Below are 18,839 nucleotides of genomic sequence, written 5' to 3' on the forward strand. Positions count from 1 at the left end.
CTGCAGGATACAAGGCTGATTCAGTGCAGCTGACCCTGGAACAACATGGGTTTGAACTGGGCAGGTCCACTTATGTACAGATTTTTTTTCTATAAATACGGTACAGTCCTGTAAATGTACTTTCTCTTCCTTGTGATTTTCTTAATAATATTTTGTTTTCCCCAGCTCACTTTATTATCAGAATATGGTATATAATATATGTAACATACAAAGTGTGTGTTAATCAAATGTTGATGTTACTGGTAAGGCATCCAGTCAACCATAGTCTATTAATAGTTAAGTTTTTGGAGGGTCAGAAGTTACACGTGGATGTTCAACTGTGCGAAGGTCAGTGCCCCGACCCCCTTGTTGTTCAAGGGTCGACCATATTTGGAGGTCAATCAATGTCATCTACCATATTAACAGTTTAAAGAAGAAAAATCACACCACATGCTTTTTCTACATCAACGGATATGAACACCATCATTTGAATTATTATGATTATATTATGAATTAGCATGATAAATTTATATCAGATAGCATTCACAATAAAATTCTTAGCAAACTACGAATAAAAGGGAGCTTCTTCATCCTAATAAAAGGTATCTATATATGGAACAGCTAGCATCATAATTACTGGTGAAAAACTGAATTCTTTCCCCCTAAGAGTGGGAACAAGATAAGGATATTCAGTCTCATCACTTCTGTTCTATAACTTCAATTGTCCTGGAAGTCCTAGCCAGTGCAGTAACGTAAGGAAGTAAGTAAGTGCATCCAGGTTGGAAAGCAAGAAAGAAAACTATTCACAAATACATGTGTGATCGGCACAAGTGTTTATAGCCGCTCTGTTTGTGAATGACCAAATCTGGAAACCACCCTGACATTCTCAAATGTGGACAAAGAAACGGTGGCCCCATCCACATGATGAAATACTATAGAGCAGCAATAACTTGTGGCAACCTGAATGAATCTCAAAGGCTTTACACTGAGTGAAAGAAGCCAATCTCAAAAGGTTACCTACTGCATGACTCCATTTATATGACACTTGGAAAAGGCACAACTGTAGATCATGATCAGCAGGGCTTAGGGGCGTGAGAAGGGCGTGACTATACGGGAATAGCAAGAGGGAGTTTTGGGGGAAGATGGAATTGTCCTTTATCCTGATTTTGGTGGTGGTTATACAAATGTACGCATGTATTAAACTTCATCTAACTGTGCATCCCCCAAAAGTCAATTTTACTCAATGGTAATTTTTAAATAATATTGTTTTCTAAAAAAACGGGACATTTCTAGTGATTATCTCTCCAGTCAGTTGCAGCCTTGTCCATCTTAATCCTTGAAAGAGTCAGTATTTGGATATTCACATTGTGACTGTATGTTCAGATGAACCCCCAAATGAACGCTTGCATAGATAATGAATGCACTTAATGGTAAAAAAAAAAAAAATGCTAGAAATACAAAATGTGGTTGCTATTCTGTTTCATTGCTATTGTCACTATCTTTTTTTTTTTTCTTTTTGGAAACAGATTCATTTTGGAATTCCGCTTCCTTCAATACCGAGACTTCATACCTTCACTTCCCTACGTTCCGTGGAGAGCTCAGTGCTGATGTGTCTTTCTTTTTTAAGACGACAGCTCCTTCTGGGGTGTTTGTAGAGAACCTGGGGATCACAGACTTCATCAGGCTAGAGCTGCATGGTGAGTCGCCCCCTGGGCAAAGCCACCAGGCACTCAGTACTTAGCAATAACCCCTTTGGAACCTAATTCCCAATGTATTGCCATGCTTTCTTTGTCACTTGTATTTCTTTAGTACATAATAAAGTTCTATTACCTTTTTATAAGATTTATTTATTTGAGAGAAAGAGAGCAGGGTTGTCGGGGGAAGAGAGAGAGATAGAGTCTTAAGCAGACTCTGCGATGAGCGTGGAGCCCAGTGCAGGGCTTGATCTCATGACCCTGAGATCACAACCTGAGCCCACACCAAGAGTCGATGCTTAACCAACTGAGCCACCCAGGAGCACCTAAAATTCAATTATTTTAAATCCTTATTTTTAATAGAGAGTAAAAGAGTGATTCACAAAACACACAGCAGTCTGTCCAATTTTGTGCTGCCCTAACTCTGTGTGCAATCAGGATATTTTAAACCAAACTGGTCCGATAACTACTCACTAAATTGCAGAATCATGTCATGTAATTGACTCCTCACATTGTTTATGCATGTACACAAGGCTCAATTCCTTACTTCAAAATTTCATGTAGGGCTTTTTAAGTAAAGTATATGAAGATTTAAATTTAAATAAATTCACTGATATATACGAAGGCAGATCACAGGTTAGTTTTCTTCCCATAGGGAAAGATCTCTACTCCTCCGGGTTTAGCAAGATGCAGAGTGTGCTCTGAAGAGGAATATGATAAAATGGTTTTGTTTTTCTTCCTCCAGGATACAAATTTATTTTGCCCTCCTAGCCAGCTCAGAGTGACATTTGTCTGCATCAATGTCACCATCTGCCTTCATAAGGAGCGTGTCATGCAGCTTCCCTCCTATCTCTCAAGACTGAATTTCCTCCCCTGTGAATGAACCAAGCTATCTGTATTTGCAGCTCCTGCAGAAGTGACCTTTTCCTTTGATGTGGGGAATGGGCATTGTGAGGTCACAGTGCGGTCTCCCACTCCCTTTAACGACAACCGGTGGCACCACGTGAGGGCAGAGAGGAACGTGAAGGAGGCATCGCTTCAAGTGGATCAGCTCCCCAGCAAGACTCAACCTGCACCCCCTGATGGGCATACCCGCCTACAGCTCAACAGCCAGCTCTTTGTGGGTGAGTGTGGTTGCTCTCTAGCTGAACTGTGCTGCCGGAGACAGACCCGAAGATGCTGACCATACAGCGGTGATGGTCACGAGTGCACATTGCTTCTGTCTGCACCATGTACCAAGAGCTCATGCAAGAGTCAACCTCTCTTTCCATAGATTGTTGTTAATACAGTTTCCATAGAACGTTGTTAGTGATTATTGTTTCCATAGATTTCCTAGTTCACAGATGAGTTAATGAGGGTTCAGAGAGATCAAGTGACTGAGTCTAGAAACTCAAATAGAAGAGAAATCCAATCCCTGGTGGATGGATTCCCAGGCTTGCACTCAATAGCATCGATGACTTGCATTTGTTTTAGTTACTTCTTATCAATACTGTTTCTAAAACAATTAGCAATTTTCATCCAATACTCCCGCTTCACTTCTCAGTGAAGTTGGGGAACCTGCCATGTGACTATGACAGAATTCTCCAGTGTCCCTCCCCCCACCCAAACACAGACCGCAGAAGGACTCATGTGGCTGTGCCCCACGGGACGAGCGCCGCCCTCCTCTGCTGCTCAGGCCTTGCAAATGCCAGGTTCAAACCCAGGCTGGCTCCATTCTCGCTGCCACTTTTCAGTGATTAAAGCTCTGGGTAGTGGAAGTCTTCCTTTTCATTTACTTGCTTATTTTTTTAATACTTTTTTTCTCAAAGGGAAAGATAATTTTCGCTACATTACTTTTCAGACAACTCTATTCTAATTTGGAAACCAAGCAGATCAATGAGGTAGCTCTTACTTGGTCATTTCTCATGTATTTTCAAGTAAATAAGGATGCAGTCTAATTAAAAACTGATATAAATCACAGATTAGCATGCAGTCTGCTTTGCCAGAGGACATCTACAGCATCTGGGGGCTAGTGCTAGGCAGGGAGTTGTCTGTGTGTGTGTCTGTGTGTCTGTGTGTGTGTGTGTGTGTGTGTGTGTGTGTGTGTACGACCCATGGCACATAAAACTCTACTTCAAGGCTTCGCATCAAATCATGAAACTGTGAATCAAATTAAACAATTTTATTTTCTGATTTGTAATCCTGAGGATCAATTAATGGAATTTCTAGGAAAAAAGTGTGCATGAACACCTACCTAGAATTGACATCCCCGCTGAAATAATGTTTCTAGAGCTTGAGAAGCTAGCAGAAAATTCTGATCTGGTGTATGTACCCCAGGCCCACCGAGTCAGAATCCCTAGGAATGAACCCCAACTCTGTTTAAGCAAGCACTCCAGGTGATCCCTGGGCTCCCAGATTTGAAATTAGGCTCACATGAGACATGACAGAAAGACAGAGAGCTATACAGTGTTCAGTGACCTCAGAGCTCGCAGGCTGGAGCGAGGCAGGCCTGAGGGCCTGGGTTTTAATATCAACCCTCTGCCTTCGCTTTCTTTGACCACTCCTCAATTCCTTTTCACAGCGTTGTTAATGGGAGTACTTCTAAGAAGGGATGATATTACATATACAATTTTTATCTATATAATAAATATGTAACAAAATATATATATAACAAATGCATATACAAATTATAATGTATATCATATAGTAATATATATACACTATATATAAATTTGTGTATTACAAATTTGTAATATATATTACATTGCAAAGATTTTCAACTATCTAATTTTATTGTGCATATCACAGTTTATCTACTTAAACTCTAAAAAGGATAGATGGGTCTTTTTTTTTTTTATGAAGGAACCGATATAAAAGTGTACAAATCTTTCTAAATATCACTTGAAGAAGTATTTTTAGAATAAATATTTACGAAGGTCATCTTCAAAAATATTTTTGTCAATGGTTTATTCGATATCATTTGATAGATCTTAATATGTGATCAGCCTATGTTTTCAAACTTGTCTGTGTTCGTAAAACTTTCGGCGGGTCGCTCTTTTGACATTATCGGTACGGCCTCAGTTGGACGTGGAGTCGAAATGCCACCAAGACACCCAGGAGCACGTTTGCAGTTGCAGTGTTTCCCTTGTAGGTGGGACGGCCACCAGACAGAGAGGCTTCCTGGGGTGCATTCGGTCGCTGCGGTTGAATGGGCTGGCCCTGGACCTGGAAGAAAGGGCCACAATGACACCAGGCGTGGAGCCAGGGTGCCCAGGACACTGCAGCAGCTATGGACACCTGTGTCGCAACGGAGGGAGATGTAGAGAGAGACCCAGGGGCATCACTTGCGACTGTGCCTTCTCTGCATATGACGGGCCATTCTGCGAGAGCGGTGAGTGTGCCCCACGAGCAGGACGGGGAGACGGAGGCACCTCATTTGGCTGTTTGCCTTGTGTTTCTGGCATTTGACCCTGTAAAGGAAGGATAAGGCAGTTCTCTGTGATTGGCTAAAGTAGAGCTGTTTCTCTCCCAAATTCGTCCCTTTATGATTCTATTCTTGAGAAGCTCGTGAGGACTTCTGTTGGATCCAGCATCATCGATGCAACACTGAGAAGAACAATAACTCTAAGTATATATTTACACTCGGCATTTAATGCTCTGTAAATCTGAGATGAAGCATTTTGTGGGCCATAATAAAATATTGTTACTCAGTTCTACGTCATGCGAATATGCATGGGGATAAGTTATCTTTTTATCCATATTTTATTATTTTTTTAATCTGAAATATTTTTAAAATTTAAAAACACCCAGTAAAGCATGACATTCTTGTTTTCTCTCTTGAGATATTTAAGGGTTAGAGATACTGTGTAAATACACGTAGAGAAGAGCCTTGCATTCACGTAGTGCTAACATAACAAAAATGAGTGTCATTCCAGAGATTTCTGCGTATTTTGGAACTGGCTCATCAGTTATCTACAACTTTCAAGAACATTCTAATTACACCTCCAGTAAGAACTCCAGCTCCTTTGCAGCTTTATTTCATGAGGATCTGACGCTGGCCGGCGAAATGACCACACTGAGCTTCCGGACCACAGGGACACCCAGCTTACTCCTCTATGTGAGCTCCTTCTATGAGGAGTACCTGTCCGTTATCCTTGCCCCCAATGGTGAGTGTCGAGACTGTAAGAACAAGGAGACTGAATTAGAAAATTAGGCACACAATGAGGGGGACCCTTTAGGTGTTAAACTACACAGAGGAAACACAATTTCATGGCTTGCAATTCTCGTTCTATCAGGGGTGGTTTATTTTTCATGATAACCTCAAGTGTTTATCACTAAAGTTAACATTTCCATGATTACATTTCAGATACATCTCTCCCATGAAAGTCTGATCGTTTTAGGTATTTGATGTGCAGCTATGCTTCTTGCTATTCTGGGAAGTCTTTCCTTCTGTACATGAATAAATTAGTTTTGCAACTGACTTTGAAACAAGATATCTCGTTTTGTACAAGGAAAATATTCCCTCCTCCTTCTGAGTGAAGTAAAGAAGTATATTAAACTATCTAAAATCCACTATTCCTAAGGATCAGATGAATATGATTGTTCTTCACTCATTAGTGATTGAAAAATCATTCATGTCATATCTACGTACAAAGAAAAGTGGGATAAGAGCTACCCAACCCATGGCCACCAAGTCTTTCCAAGACTGTTCGAGATGGAGAATTAAACCAAGCTATAACCTTGCTTCACAGGGGCGAAGGGCAGAGACTTACGTTCCGGAGGACCTATTACGGGCAGTATGGGAGTTATGGGGTAGTGGGCATATCTGTGAAGGACATCAGGAAATTTAGATATTGTAGCAAATCTTTTGTCTTTCCTCTGTTTCTTGATTATGGCAGAAAAATTAGGAGAAAAATTCTGGTTGTGCACAAAAAAAAAATTCATTATGCAAATGTCAGCAATACATTAAAATGCATTAAAATAAGTCACATTAAAAGAAGTGATGCTTATAGAAACTGAATGTTAATGCAATATTGCTTGAGGTTTTACCATTTAATACTATGAATACCACATGAATAATTAACTTCGAGCCTAGCTCCGAGTTCTCATATGCTTAACTTAGAGTTTTTCCTTTAGTTAAGGAAAATGGAAGAACTTGGAAAAAGACCACTTGGTCTTGACTTTTTAAATAGCATAATTGGATTCTGAATTTGGCCCTGGAATAGCATACAAATGATCACTCTTCCAGGAACAGGGATTATTGGTGTCCTTAAGCAAGTGCTCAATAAATTCAAATTATATGAAACAAATAAAAACAAAATGTGCTTTAAAACCTGCATTGACATTTTTTATGAAATTCCTTTTTAGTTAAAAGTGTCATTTTTTGTCTTCTTTAGGAACTTTGCAGATCAGGTATAAGCTGGACAGGCACCAGGAACCTGATGTTTTTAACTTTGGTTTTAAAAACCTTGCCGATGGGCAGCTTCACCAGGTGAAGATTCACAGAGAAGCGGCTGTGGTCTCTGTAGAGGTAAGGGGTAGATTCACAAAGGCAACAGTAACCAAACCTGTGACACTCAGTGTGTGACCTCCAGCAAGACTTTGATAATAAATCCTAGTAAAAGAAATACATATTCAGCACAGTCTTCCCATAAAGTCCTGGGGACAGAAAACGTAGCTAAAGTGTTTTATTTAGCAATGTTGTTTGTTTGTTTAGCAAGAGACTGACAAGGTTCTTATTATTATTTGACCACTTGAAATACCAGGCTGTCCTTATCGGTAGGGCAATGTTGTCTAGTTTCTCCCAGCGATTACTGGAGATGGGAGAATGGGAACCTGTTCCCATCTGACTACAAAAAAAAGCAAGGCCTGCGGAAGTGTAAACACAAGGGGAAAAGCAAGATTTTGCTTAAAGTGGGAATACATTTTTTTAAAAGCATCAGTGTTTAAATTATTCATTGTCACTGGGTTTTGAAGAATAACCTTTATATATTGAATCTGTGTGAATAATACCTTTTGTTGCTCGTGTTACTAATTTCTATTTGAAATAAGTAAAAGTTTAAGGTTTGAAATAGCTTATTGCATCCCTTTGTGGATTGTACCAATTACAGATCCTTAAACCATGAAGACAAATAAAGGGAAAAGAATAGGCAGTGGGGGGGGGTGGTGTGGAATCTGAGGTATTATAAAAATTGTTATGAAACCATTTTCTCCCTTAACCTTTGTGATAGCTCGAATGTATGGCTCATTTTTACCATTTTTCTTGGTCTCCCTCTGATTCTCATTCTCTTATCATCAAAATTGCTCTCCATTTTGATGTTTGCTTCTTGTGGAATATTTAATAGGTTAACCAGAATGCAAGGAGACAAGTCATCCTGTCATCAGGGACAGAATTCAATGCTGTCAAATCCCTTATGTTGGGGACAATTTTAGGTAAGTGTCAGAAAGAGCGTCGTCCCCCCCTCCCCCAACCCCATGACATGGATCAGAAGTGTTAGGTTGCAAACACAGGAAGCGTTCATCATGCTGAAAGAAGCTCCTTGTCATATTCATGGTTTCCCAGTGAGCAACAATCAAGGTAGAAGCCGCTCTTTTGTCTGAGTGTGCCTGTAATCACCAGTAAGGGCTGTCTGTAGGTGAGCCAGAGTGATCCCTGAGAAGTTCCTCCACACTTACCCTCTCCCTTGGCAATCAAGCAGAATGAAATTTGGTATTTTTCTAACAATTGAGGAAAGGCGAAATCAAAGCAGGTATCACGTTCACAAATTATATATTAATCAGGGGTCAAATGCAGAATCATTCAATGATAAATATAGATTTACATTTACAAAAAGAAGAGAAAAGACTTAATTTTCTTTTAGCAAGTGAATACGTGTTGGGCAGTAGACCGGGCCCTGTTCTGAGATGTGTTCAATGCTCCCAACTACTCTTCGAAAGTCAGGACCTGAAGATCCCACACACACTCTTTATGGCTGTGAGTTATTCTCCATTAAAGTAGGAGAGTAAAAGCATACTATACTACTTAGGCATCAAATTATTTATGCCTTTATTTTTACCCTTGAATTAAGTTGAAATAAAAATAAATTTTGAAAGGTATCTTTTCTTTTTGATCTTTTACATGTAAACTGTATGTGCTATCGATATTTAAAGTTATTCGGGAGAAATCTTGTGGTATTGTGTATTATTCCTGCTCTGGTACGTGACACCCATCTGGCTCTGTTTAGTCCTAGATAATTCATGGAATCTTTATTACCTTCTCAGCCATTTGCACATTGGTTCTTTGATAATTTCTTCTGCCCCCCCCCCCATATATAACATCTTACAAAACTGGGGAGATTTAGAGACAGCACATGGGCGGATATTCAAAATACGGTGAGAAGCACAGTAACTATTAAAATGACCACAGTTTTCAAAAAGATGATGGGCAATAAAATGATGAGTTCTTATTTTTCAGAGGAAATGTGACAAATCCCAGCGTGCCCCTTGTAAAGGGTAAAAACAAATGCGCATCGTTTAGATGACCGGAAGCTCCGTGTTGGTCGTGCGCAGTTACAGGTGCAGGTTAAGCCAGTTAAGGAGGGTCCCGGAGTTCTTTGCTGTGAAAATACAGTTTTAGCACCATATGATGAATAGCAACTTCAGGCTGTAGTGGTGGTCCTGCTTTCTAATCACGCCTTAAGGTGGATAAAGAATTGGCCTCCACGATGTGTTGGCAGAAAAGCAGCTTGCGCTGCTGGTGCTTTGGTGTGGCTCGCTGTTCCTGTCCCTTCTGCACGTGCAGAATAGTCATCGAGAAGTTAGCGCAAAGATACAAATGAGAGCAGTTGTTTCCCCCTTGAGCGTTGGAAGAAGTTTCTAGCTATTGCAGCCCATCAGAGAGGGTCAGAAATGTGTCATTTCTGGACATCCATGTTTTTGTGTATTAGTAGATTTTTTATTCTATTTTTTCAAGTTTTTACTTAAATTCTAGTTAGTTGACATACAGTGCAATATTAATTTCAGGTGTAGAATTTAGTGATCCATCACTTACATAGAACACCCAGTAGATTTTTTTATTCTTTTTAAAACAGTGGCATAGTATAGAAAACCACAAAAACTGGGAGAACATTGGAAAGAAATAAGCTCCTCCTCTGGCTTTCACCCGTGAGAATAACAGTATACATTTAGCTAGAGGATATTATGAAGTTCCTAAAAATTCAAAGCTTTGAGTTTCACACAACAGTGGGATGGAACCCTGTCCTTGGCTGTCAGGTGAATAGGATAATTGTTTTTAACACCCAAGCAGAAAAGAATTTGCTCCCTTTTTATCTGATGCTGAGCTCCAGTCTCTGGCCGGATGGAGAGTTACTATCCTTGGTTTGAACAGAGCGAGGAATTGATCATCTTAGGGGTGTGCAAGCCTCAGCGCCGGGCTCCCCTACAGGGGAGGTCTGTGAGTGGAGAGATGTCCCCGTCTGCCGCCAGCCGTGTCATCCCCCCTTCCTTGTGGGAGCGGGTGTCTGTGTGCGTTCTTTTCCCAGCCATGAGGACAGATAGGGTCAAGGAACAAAAGGAACACACCCCACACAACTGCTTGTCCTCAGTGACTCCAGCCTCTGACAGGAGCGATGAGGCAGGTTCAGAAGTGTTTGTGACTCAAGGTAGAAAAGTTGCCATCAGGAAGTGTGAAATTGACAAAGAAATACTTTTAAAGACAATTTAGCTTTGAATTTATTATCTGTAAATAGATACGCCATAGATTATGGAAATTGATTTAATAACTAACCTGCCTTATATAAAGGAAATCATTTTAATTAAAAAAGGAGAATAATACATTTTATCATATAAATTTTTATTTTCCTACAAGTTAATATATAGAGGGCAATAGCATGGAATCGAAGATGTTAATGTTTCAAGAATGGTATAGTCAAGGGCACCTGGGTGGCTCGGATGGTTAAGCGTCTGCCTTCGGCTCAGGTCATGATCCCGAGGTCCTGGGATCGAGCCCCCGCATCGGGCTCCTTGCTCAGCGGGAAGCCTGCTTCTCCCTCTCCTTCTACTGCTCCCCCAACTTGTGCTCTCTCGCTCTCTCTGTCAAATAAATAAATAAAATCTTAAAAAAAAAAAGAATCTAATGCTATACATTAAAAAAAAAAAAGAATGGTCAAAAGCATCTCTCTCAGGCTATAAAAATTAAAGTTGAAATTCAGCAATGAAGTTTATTGCCTGAAGAAATTGAATCTAATAAAATTATAAATATTCATTTCATCTGTACCTAGAGGTACTCATCTTGATCAAAGGCTAATAAAACTTTTCATGTTTTGGATAACTTTATTTCAGGATAGCTTCCAGTTACCAGTTAGTAACTATGAGTAGACTACTATGTTTTGTTCAGATTTGGAAAATGTAAACTGAGCTTCCTTTCATAAACTGATAGTAAAATAGACCAACAGATTGGCTAATAAAAGAGGCATTAATTTTTCCAAAGAAAGTTGTCTCAAACCATGGCAAGATATCCAGTACTTATTTTTAGTTAGCTACTTTGACTTAAAGAGCTATCCATTCATTAAAAATGCTTTGTTGGTCCCTGATGTGCACTTGTATTTCCCTGGACCTTTTGAATGCTTAGCAACAAGACATGCTATACCTGCCCTCAAGGCACTTGCAATATAATAGGGAATATAAAAAATAAAATAATGTTCATGATAAATCTAATTTATCATTATTATTATTTACCCTAATGTGCTTTGGGAAAAATGGTTCAGGATCATCTTCTAAATTAGCAGGCTGCTCTTGTTCTTCCCATTCTTCAGTGGTCTTATTAATGATGACCACTCAGGTTAAGTGTTCCCAGTTACTATAAAATAATTTTAGTAAAATCTTAGTTAAAATGCAAATCATTAGATTTCTAATTTTCTGTCTAGTCTTGACTTGGATGTGGCCTGTAATCCTAAAGTATGAGTGCTTTAAAATACAACCCAGTGAGGTGCCCTAACATTTTTACCAAGTTTTATTTCTCTGAAGACTTTTGTATAAATGGTATTCTGTTGATTTTGTCTTTTGTGCATTAAAAAACAACAACAGCAAAGATCCCCAAAATATCAAAACAAAAAATCTGTGCTGAAGTGTGCAGAATAAAGATGTGCCATTCTATTTCCTCCTGGGAAAGAATACATAGGTTGCATTTAGTTCAAATCAATATAGTCATGCAGATAAATCATAGTGGGTCAATTTTTAGTGTGGGGAAAGAAAATCCACCGAAGGATCATATGTTGAAATGGAACTCCATATATGAGAATTGGGTAATACATAATTTGTGGAAATTACCTACTGATACCTTCATGGACAGACAACAGTTTAGATATTAAAAACTCAATTGACTTATGTGACGTGTGTTTGTCTTTGCTATGGTCTGCCTAAGAATTTATCTCATTTAGGAGGAAAGTCATGGAGTGGAAGATACAAAAAGTTTATAAAATTTCAGCAATATGAATAGAAATGCAAAGGTCCTCAACAAAATATTAGCAAATTTAATCCAGTAACATAGAAAAATTGTTATACACTATGACCAGGTAAGATTTATCCTAGGAATTTAAGGTTGGCTCAACAGATAAAGAGCAATCAATGTAATACTCCATATTAATAGAATAAAGGACAAAAACCACATGGATACCTCAGTAGGCACAGAAAAAGTATTTGAAAAAAACCCACTGTGCTTTCATAATGAAAAACAAACTAGGTTGTATTTCTATATACTAGGAATGAATAATACAGAAATGAAATGAAGACTGAAATGTAAATTCCATTTAAAATAGCATCAAAAAGAATAAAATACCTTGGAATAACTGACAAAAGGGGTGTAAGACACATACACTGGAAACTATGAAAGATTGCTGGAAAGAATTATGGAAGATTTACATAAATAGAAAGACATCAGTGTTCATGGATTGGAAGTCTTAATATTGCTAATATGGCAGTACTCCCCAAATTGATCTACAGGTTCAACAAAATTCCTATCAAAATCCAAATGGCAGGTTAATCCCAAAATGCATATATAAATGCAAGGGACTCCAAATAGCCAAAACAATCTTGAAAAGAAGAATGAAGTTGGAGGTCTCACCCTTGATTTTAAAATTTGGTACAAAGCCATGGATATCAAAACTGTGTGGTATCGGCATAAGGATAAACATATTGACCAATGGAATAGATTGAGAGTCAAGAAATAAAACTATTTATCGTCAATTGACATTTGATATTGGTGCCAGGCCCATTCAATGGAGGAAGAATAGTCTCTTAAACAAATGGTACTGAGCCAACCAGATATACACAGGTTAAAAAAGCAATGTTGACCCTATCTCACACCATTTAGAAAAATTAACTCAAAATGGATGATACTCCTAAATGTGTGTGTGTGTGTGTGTGGGGGCTACAGTTATAAAACTCTTAGACCAAACTATGGTTGTGCATTTTTGTGATGTTGGGTTAGGCAATGGTTTCTCAGGTAAGGCTTCTCAAAAGCCTTGGGTTAGATCATGGTTTCTCACAAGCAGCAAGAGGAAAATAGATAAATCAGACTTAATCAAAATTAAAACCTTGGTGATTCAAAAGACACTACCAAGAACGTAAAAAGGCAACCCACAAAATGAGGAAAACCATTTGCAAGTCATGTCTCTCATAAGAAATTTTTGCACAGAGTATATAAAGAGCTTTTACAACTAAACGAAAAGACAAATAACCCCATTTAAAAATGGTCAAGGATTTTGACCTCTGGTCAGAAGTCAAAATCAAAGACATTTCTTCGAAGAAGATATACCAATGACCAATATGAAAAGACGCTCAAAATCATTAGCCGTCAAGGAAATGCAAATCAAAACCACAAGATATCACTAAAAGACAGGAACAAGTGTTGTGGAGGATGTGGAGAAATTTGAATGCTTGTGCATTGGTGATGGGAATGTAAAATGGTGCAGCCACTGTGGAAAAATAGTTTGGCAGTTTATTTGAAAGTTAAACACAGAGTTACCATATGACCACTCCTAGGTATAAACCCAAGAGAATTGAAAACGTATGTCCGGACACAAAAGGTGTACAGAAATCCTCAAAGCAGTATTCTCCACTAATAACCCAAAGTGGGAATAACCCCAGTGGCCATCGACTAAGTGGTATAATGTTACTTTTTATGGCCAGTATTTTGTTGGTATACAATGAAATATTGGCCATAAAAAGTAATAAAGTACCAACACATGACACAACATGGATGAGTCTTGAAAACATTATGCTAAGTGAAAAGAGATAAACACAGAAAGTCACATACTGTATGATTTATTTTGTATGAAATGTCCAGAATAGGCAAATCTGTAGAAACAGAAAGTTTAGGTTTGCCCAGGGCTGGAGAAGGGTAGGAATGGCACATGGAATCTAACGTGTACTGGGGTCCTTTTGGAGTGATAGAAAGATTCTGCAAGTGGATACCGGTAATGGTTTTACAACTTTGTAAATATACAAAACCTCCCTGAATTGTGTACTTTAAAAGGGTCAGTCTTATGTGACCCTTGTATGATACAATGTGAATTGTATCTCAATAATAATAAAAAAAACTATTAGAGATTTATTTCTTTTGCCAGAGCCCTTCTGCACATGCAGCAGGGAGAGGTGAGTGATGAGCCATAACTGGACGTTTATTCTGACGTGTGAATGAGTTTGTTCGAGAACAGGGTGTGATGGGAGATGGGGGGAGAGGACTGGAAGGGCCCAGGGTTCAGGACTGCTGAGACGGAGCAGGGCCACATCGGGAGGGGCTGCACAATTTTTGAAAAGGACTAAGGAACTAAGAGCAGCAATTGTGTAGAGTTCTGACGGTATCACCTTGTCGAGTAAAAGAGTGGCGGAGACAGCTCACATGTCATTACATGAAGAGTTGGTATTATTTACTAAAGACTAGTCTTCCAGTAAGTACCTACTGGCATTGCTTGTTCAAAGCACCTAGGGTCCCAAAGTATCCCTGATTTCTTTTCAGGTGTTAGCTGCAGGTGCTGGGAGAGTTTGGTGCGTGGTGGGCGTGTGTTTCGGGGAGGAAGGACTAATTCATTCACTTCTTTCCAACTCTGAAAATCAGGTCCCTGCAGCTCTGAATTGTTGGAAAGACAGACTGGAAGTCTGTCTACTACTCATTTTCTTTCTTTTTTTTTTTTTTTTAAAGATTTTATTTATTTATTTGACAGAGAGAGACACAGCGAGAGAGGGAACACCAGCAGGGGGAGTGGCAGAGGGAGAAGCAGGCTCCCCGCCAAGCAGGGAGCCCGATGTGAGGCTCGATCCCGGGACCCTGGGACCATGACCCGAGCCGAAGGCAGACGCTTTACGACTGAGCCACCCAGGCGCCCCTCTACTACTCATTTTCTAATTGTGTCATTTATCTAGAATTTAAAGAAGTTTGATCTCCAAAGGGAAAGTCAACACCGCTCAGCATGGTTGTGCCCATCCTCAGTGCCCCTTGTGGAGCGGAGGATGCACCGAATGATTGGAACACACTCCTTCTACCGTGGGGAGGGTGAGGGAGAAAGACAGCTTCCCACACTTTGGGGTTAGAGGATCAGCCTGCGGGTCCTCTGCTGGGTATGGGGCAGAAAAGTTGCAGCCTCCCCCTTGCCAGGAGCCCCCTATCCTATAAGATCCCCAGCCGTGAAGTCCTCATTAGCAGACCAGTCAATAAACAAGTAAAAAGATAACATCACCCCTAAGGAAAGGGAGAGAAGGATTAAAGGCAACAAATACAATTCCCACATCAAAATAGAGCTGTTAAAGAAGACAGGACCAACTAGGATGAAACTTGGCACTCAAGGAAATTTGAAAAAAGTCACACATGCCCCCACCAGCTCTGGGGGTTAAAGTAAATACGGCTTTTCAAGATTTCACTTGGTCATCTGAAGGTGATAACCATCACTGGTTATCCTCACATACTGCCCTGTAATATTATAGAGCGAAACGATCTCAAACTGCAGAGAAAAAAGCTTAAGAGAGAGAAATTAGGAGGGAGAATAAGAGAGAACCTAACAGGAATAATTAGAGATCCAGAAACAGAATTGGAAGCAAAGACAGTAATTATGCATTAAAAAAAATTTTCTCTGAGCTAAAGGAAAACCTGAGTTGCAGATTGAAAGAATGCTGATGAGAAATTCTCATCAATTCTGATGAGAAAAGACATACAACTGGGAAAATTTCCGAATTGCAAAACCCACAGAGAAAAATCTTCCAAACTTTCTAGACAGAAGTTACCACAATGAAAAAAATAATGATTTTGGCATCAGCATCCAACTTCTCATTTGTTACAGTGGGATAAAAAAAATGATGTGGATTATGGTTAACATTGCTGAGGAATGAGACACAATGCAAGCATCTAATATATAATGTATTTGACGAGGTTAAGAAAAGATATTTTGGATAACAAGGAAGGATGGAGATTAAATATTGACCGTGCATCCCATCTGAGGAAAATACTAGAGAATTATTCCGGTCAAAAAGTGAATCACAATCATGACCTAAGGATGGAAAATCTGAAGGCAAGAGGCAACAGTGAGCAGTCAACCCTTCGATGTATATCGATACCCAACAAGCATACAAATCATGGCCACAGCTCCGTGGTTAATAGGCTAGGTGGGCAGAAAAGCCCACCCACACATGTCCATACCCCCAACCCATATATAGGTATAAATGTCAAGTACAAATTCTTGACTGCAATATAATGTTCTACTGATGTTTCTTTCTTGAGTAATAGCACTGCCTATAGAAATTTTTAAATTTATCTTTAAAAAATAAATTTGACAAAATTAGTCCAATTAATAATTAAGACAAATGTCTGCCCAGGATTTGTTCTGTGACCCTAGCCTGGTAGCGCTCACGTCAGACTTTGACCAGGAGAGTGAGTGTTGTCCAGTCCCTCTTTTTGCTCAGCGGCTGAGACTTTTAATTGGCCTGTACTGTTTTGTTTTTGAGTATTTTCGCATTGTAGAAGTCCTACGTTACTATTACAGTGTTTTCCCCTTTCAGTTCTTCTTGACATTCTCTCAAGTATATTCAAGCAAGGTTGCCTTTCTTTACGGAATATCTATAGTCTGAATGCAAAAAAAAAAGTTAAGTGATTTTTAAAGAACTCTTTATTTTTTTATTTTTTAAGATTATTTGAGAGAGAGAGCACAAGCTGGGGGGGGGCGGGAGGGGCAGATAGAGAGGGAGAAGCTGACTCCCCACTGAGCAGGGAGCCCCATGCAGGGCTCAACCCCAGGATCCCGAGAGCATGACCTGAGCCAAAGGCAGACCCTTAACTGACTGAGCCACCCAGGAGCCCCAAAAGAACTCTTTAATATAATCATTTAATTGAGTTGTCTCAAGCTCGCTTTTACTTCACTATAAGAATGTAGCTGAAGTTCATCATACATAAAGCTCCTTGATGCCTCATATAATCAACCTGCCCAAGATAGCTCTAGGTTTCAGAGAGTTGTTTATTAGGATTATGACAATGTAAACATGCCCCTAATTTTAGTTGCTTTTAGAGGTCTTTTACATAGTGCTTACAGTACCCCTGAAAAACTCAAACTCAAAGGAAACATTGTCCCCTAAGAGTTTAACTACAACATTAAGATACACTGGATCACAGCTGAGATTCTTAGGGTGAACTTAAAGACCAGCTATTATGCCAATCAAAAAAACACTTCTAGAGTCTATACATATATTCTATGGATGGTGTATGCATTCATTAAAGTAGAAATGATCCCCCTTTACCTATCCCTTAATGTGAGCAATTATGAATACGTTTAAAGATACCGACAGAATAAAAGAGATAATATCCTGTTGAAAAGGGGGTTACTATAGCCAGCCTGGATCCAGGTCGCCCCACGTGAAAGACCTTGGTTTTCTAAAATCTAATGTTAACCAGCTTCCAGTAGGAATAAAAGCACTCATGGTGTTATGCTGTGAGCAGTTCTCACCTCTGGCGAAGACCTCACACAGTGCCCAGCCTGTGGAAACCACTGGATAAATTCTTGGTTGCTGTTTACGGTTGGTAGGAAAAGATGTCGTTGACCAGCTAGTGTACACACCGAAGCAGGGAGGAAGTCTGACAGCAGATTCCAAGTGTCCCCACATTGAGGTGGCTTCCCTGAGCATCCATGAAACATTCGCAGCCTGCACTTAACTGCCCCTGGTCAGATTTGGGGCGCACTGAGCAAGTGCACTGCAGGAACTACTCATCATCGAAGTGAAGGAATGGATGTTCTGCTCTCCTGGGTCCACCGCTGCTCTTCTTTAGCTATACAACCTCGGTCAGATCCAAGTGAGGGCAGGGGCCACGAAAGGGAGCGAGCCTAGACTTACGGAGAGGGGACAGAGACCACCCTTGTGAAGGGGGAAAGGCAGCGGGAGGTGGGGTTCCTCCATGACACCTGTGGTTAGGGAGGGGCCTCTATGGGGCTGAGAACAGTGAGCCAGACCAAAGTGTAAATGGCGAGATTAGAACTGCGGTAGGGGTTCCCAGAGCACTGTTGTCCCGGAGCTCAGGAGACATTTCACTGTAACCACCTAGATTATTGGCCACAAATCCTGTTACAAAATGTTGTAATGATCATTTGAAAAGCCCACTGGCAGAGGATTTAATTCCTTTGTACGGCGTGACTGCATCCAGGGAAGCTTCGGTTTGCCCACACGCAGAGTTAGCACCTGCGGGTCACTGGCCCAGGCCGCAGGTACCGGCCCTGGCCGTCTCCTCTTAAGGAAGGAAGGACAGAGGATTCGGAGGGAGGGTCGGTTCGTCGCTCCGGTGCAGACGCGGGCTAGGCCTGCGCCCCCGCGCCCTGACGTGTGCCCCCTTCTCTGCCCACAGAGACCGCCGGCGCGGACCCGGACACGCTGCGGGCCGGCGCGCGCGGCTTCACCGGCTGCCTCTCGGCCGTGCGCTTCGGCCCCGCCGCTCCGCTCAAGGCTGCGCTGCGCCCCGGCGGCCCTGCCCCGGTCACCGTGCGCGGACGCGTGACCGCCGCGTCCCGCTGCGCGGAGGGGGCGGGACCCGGAGCCCCGGCGCAGAAGGCCACCCGCCCGCTTGCAGGTGGCGCAGGTGCGTGCCCCGCCGCCCGCGGTCGCGCTCGCCGCCCGCGGTCCTCCACCCCGGGCTCCATCCCGGAGCTTTCCAAAGCCCTCTGTTGGTTCGCCTGGCCGTGC

At 40.9% G+C, this 18,839-nt stretch overlaps 1 protein-coding gene across 3 annotated transcripts in view; it reads left to right on the top strand.

Annotated features, from left to right (window-relative positions):
• LOC114219815 (contactin-associated protein-like 3) overlaps positions 1-18,839 on the top strand; it is a 185,826-nt gene that overhangs the window by 160,237 nt on the left and 6,750 nt on the right. Inside the window, exons 16-23 of one of the 3 annotated variants that reach the window (XM_088019136.1) lie at positions 1,506-1,676; positions 2,579-2,797; positions 4,804-5,043; positions 5,588-5,818; positions 7,049-7,182; positions 7,997-8,084; positions 8,399-8,401; positions 18,505-18,735. In XM_088019136.1, the coding sequence (XP_087875262.1) occupies positions 1,506-1,676; positions 2,579-2,797; positions 4,804-5,043; positions 5,588-5,818; positions 7,049-7,182; positions 7,997-8,084; positions 8,399-8,401; positions 18,505-18,735 (1,317 nt within the window). The remainder of the gene's footprint in view (positions 1-1,505; positions 1,677-2,578; positions 2,798-4,803; positions 5,044-5,587; positions 5,819-7,048; positions 7,183-7,996; positions 8,085-8,398; positions 8,402-18,504; positions 18,736-18,839) is intronic. The other 2 variants (XM_088019135.1, XM_028117407.2) reach the window with 2 other exon arrangements.

The sequence above is a fragment of the Eumetopias jubatus genome, unplaced genomic scaffold, assembly GCF_037043125.1.
Source record: "Eumetopias jubatus isolate StellerSeaLion01/CBP00866 unplaced genomic scaffold, mEumJub1_p1.0 scaffold_15, whole genome shotgun sequence".
Taxonomy (NCBI): domain Eukaryota; kingdom Metazoa; phylum Chordata; class Mammalia; order Carnivora; family Otariidae; genus Eumetopias; species Eumetopias jubatus.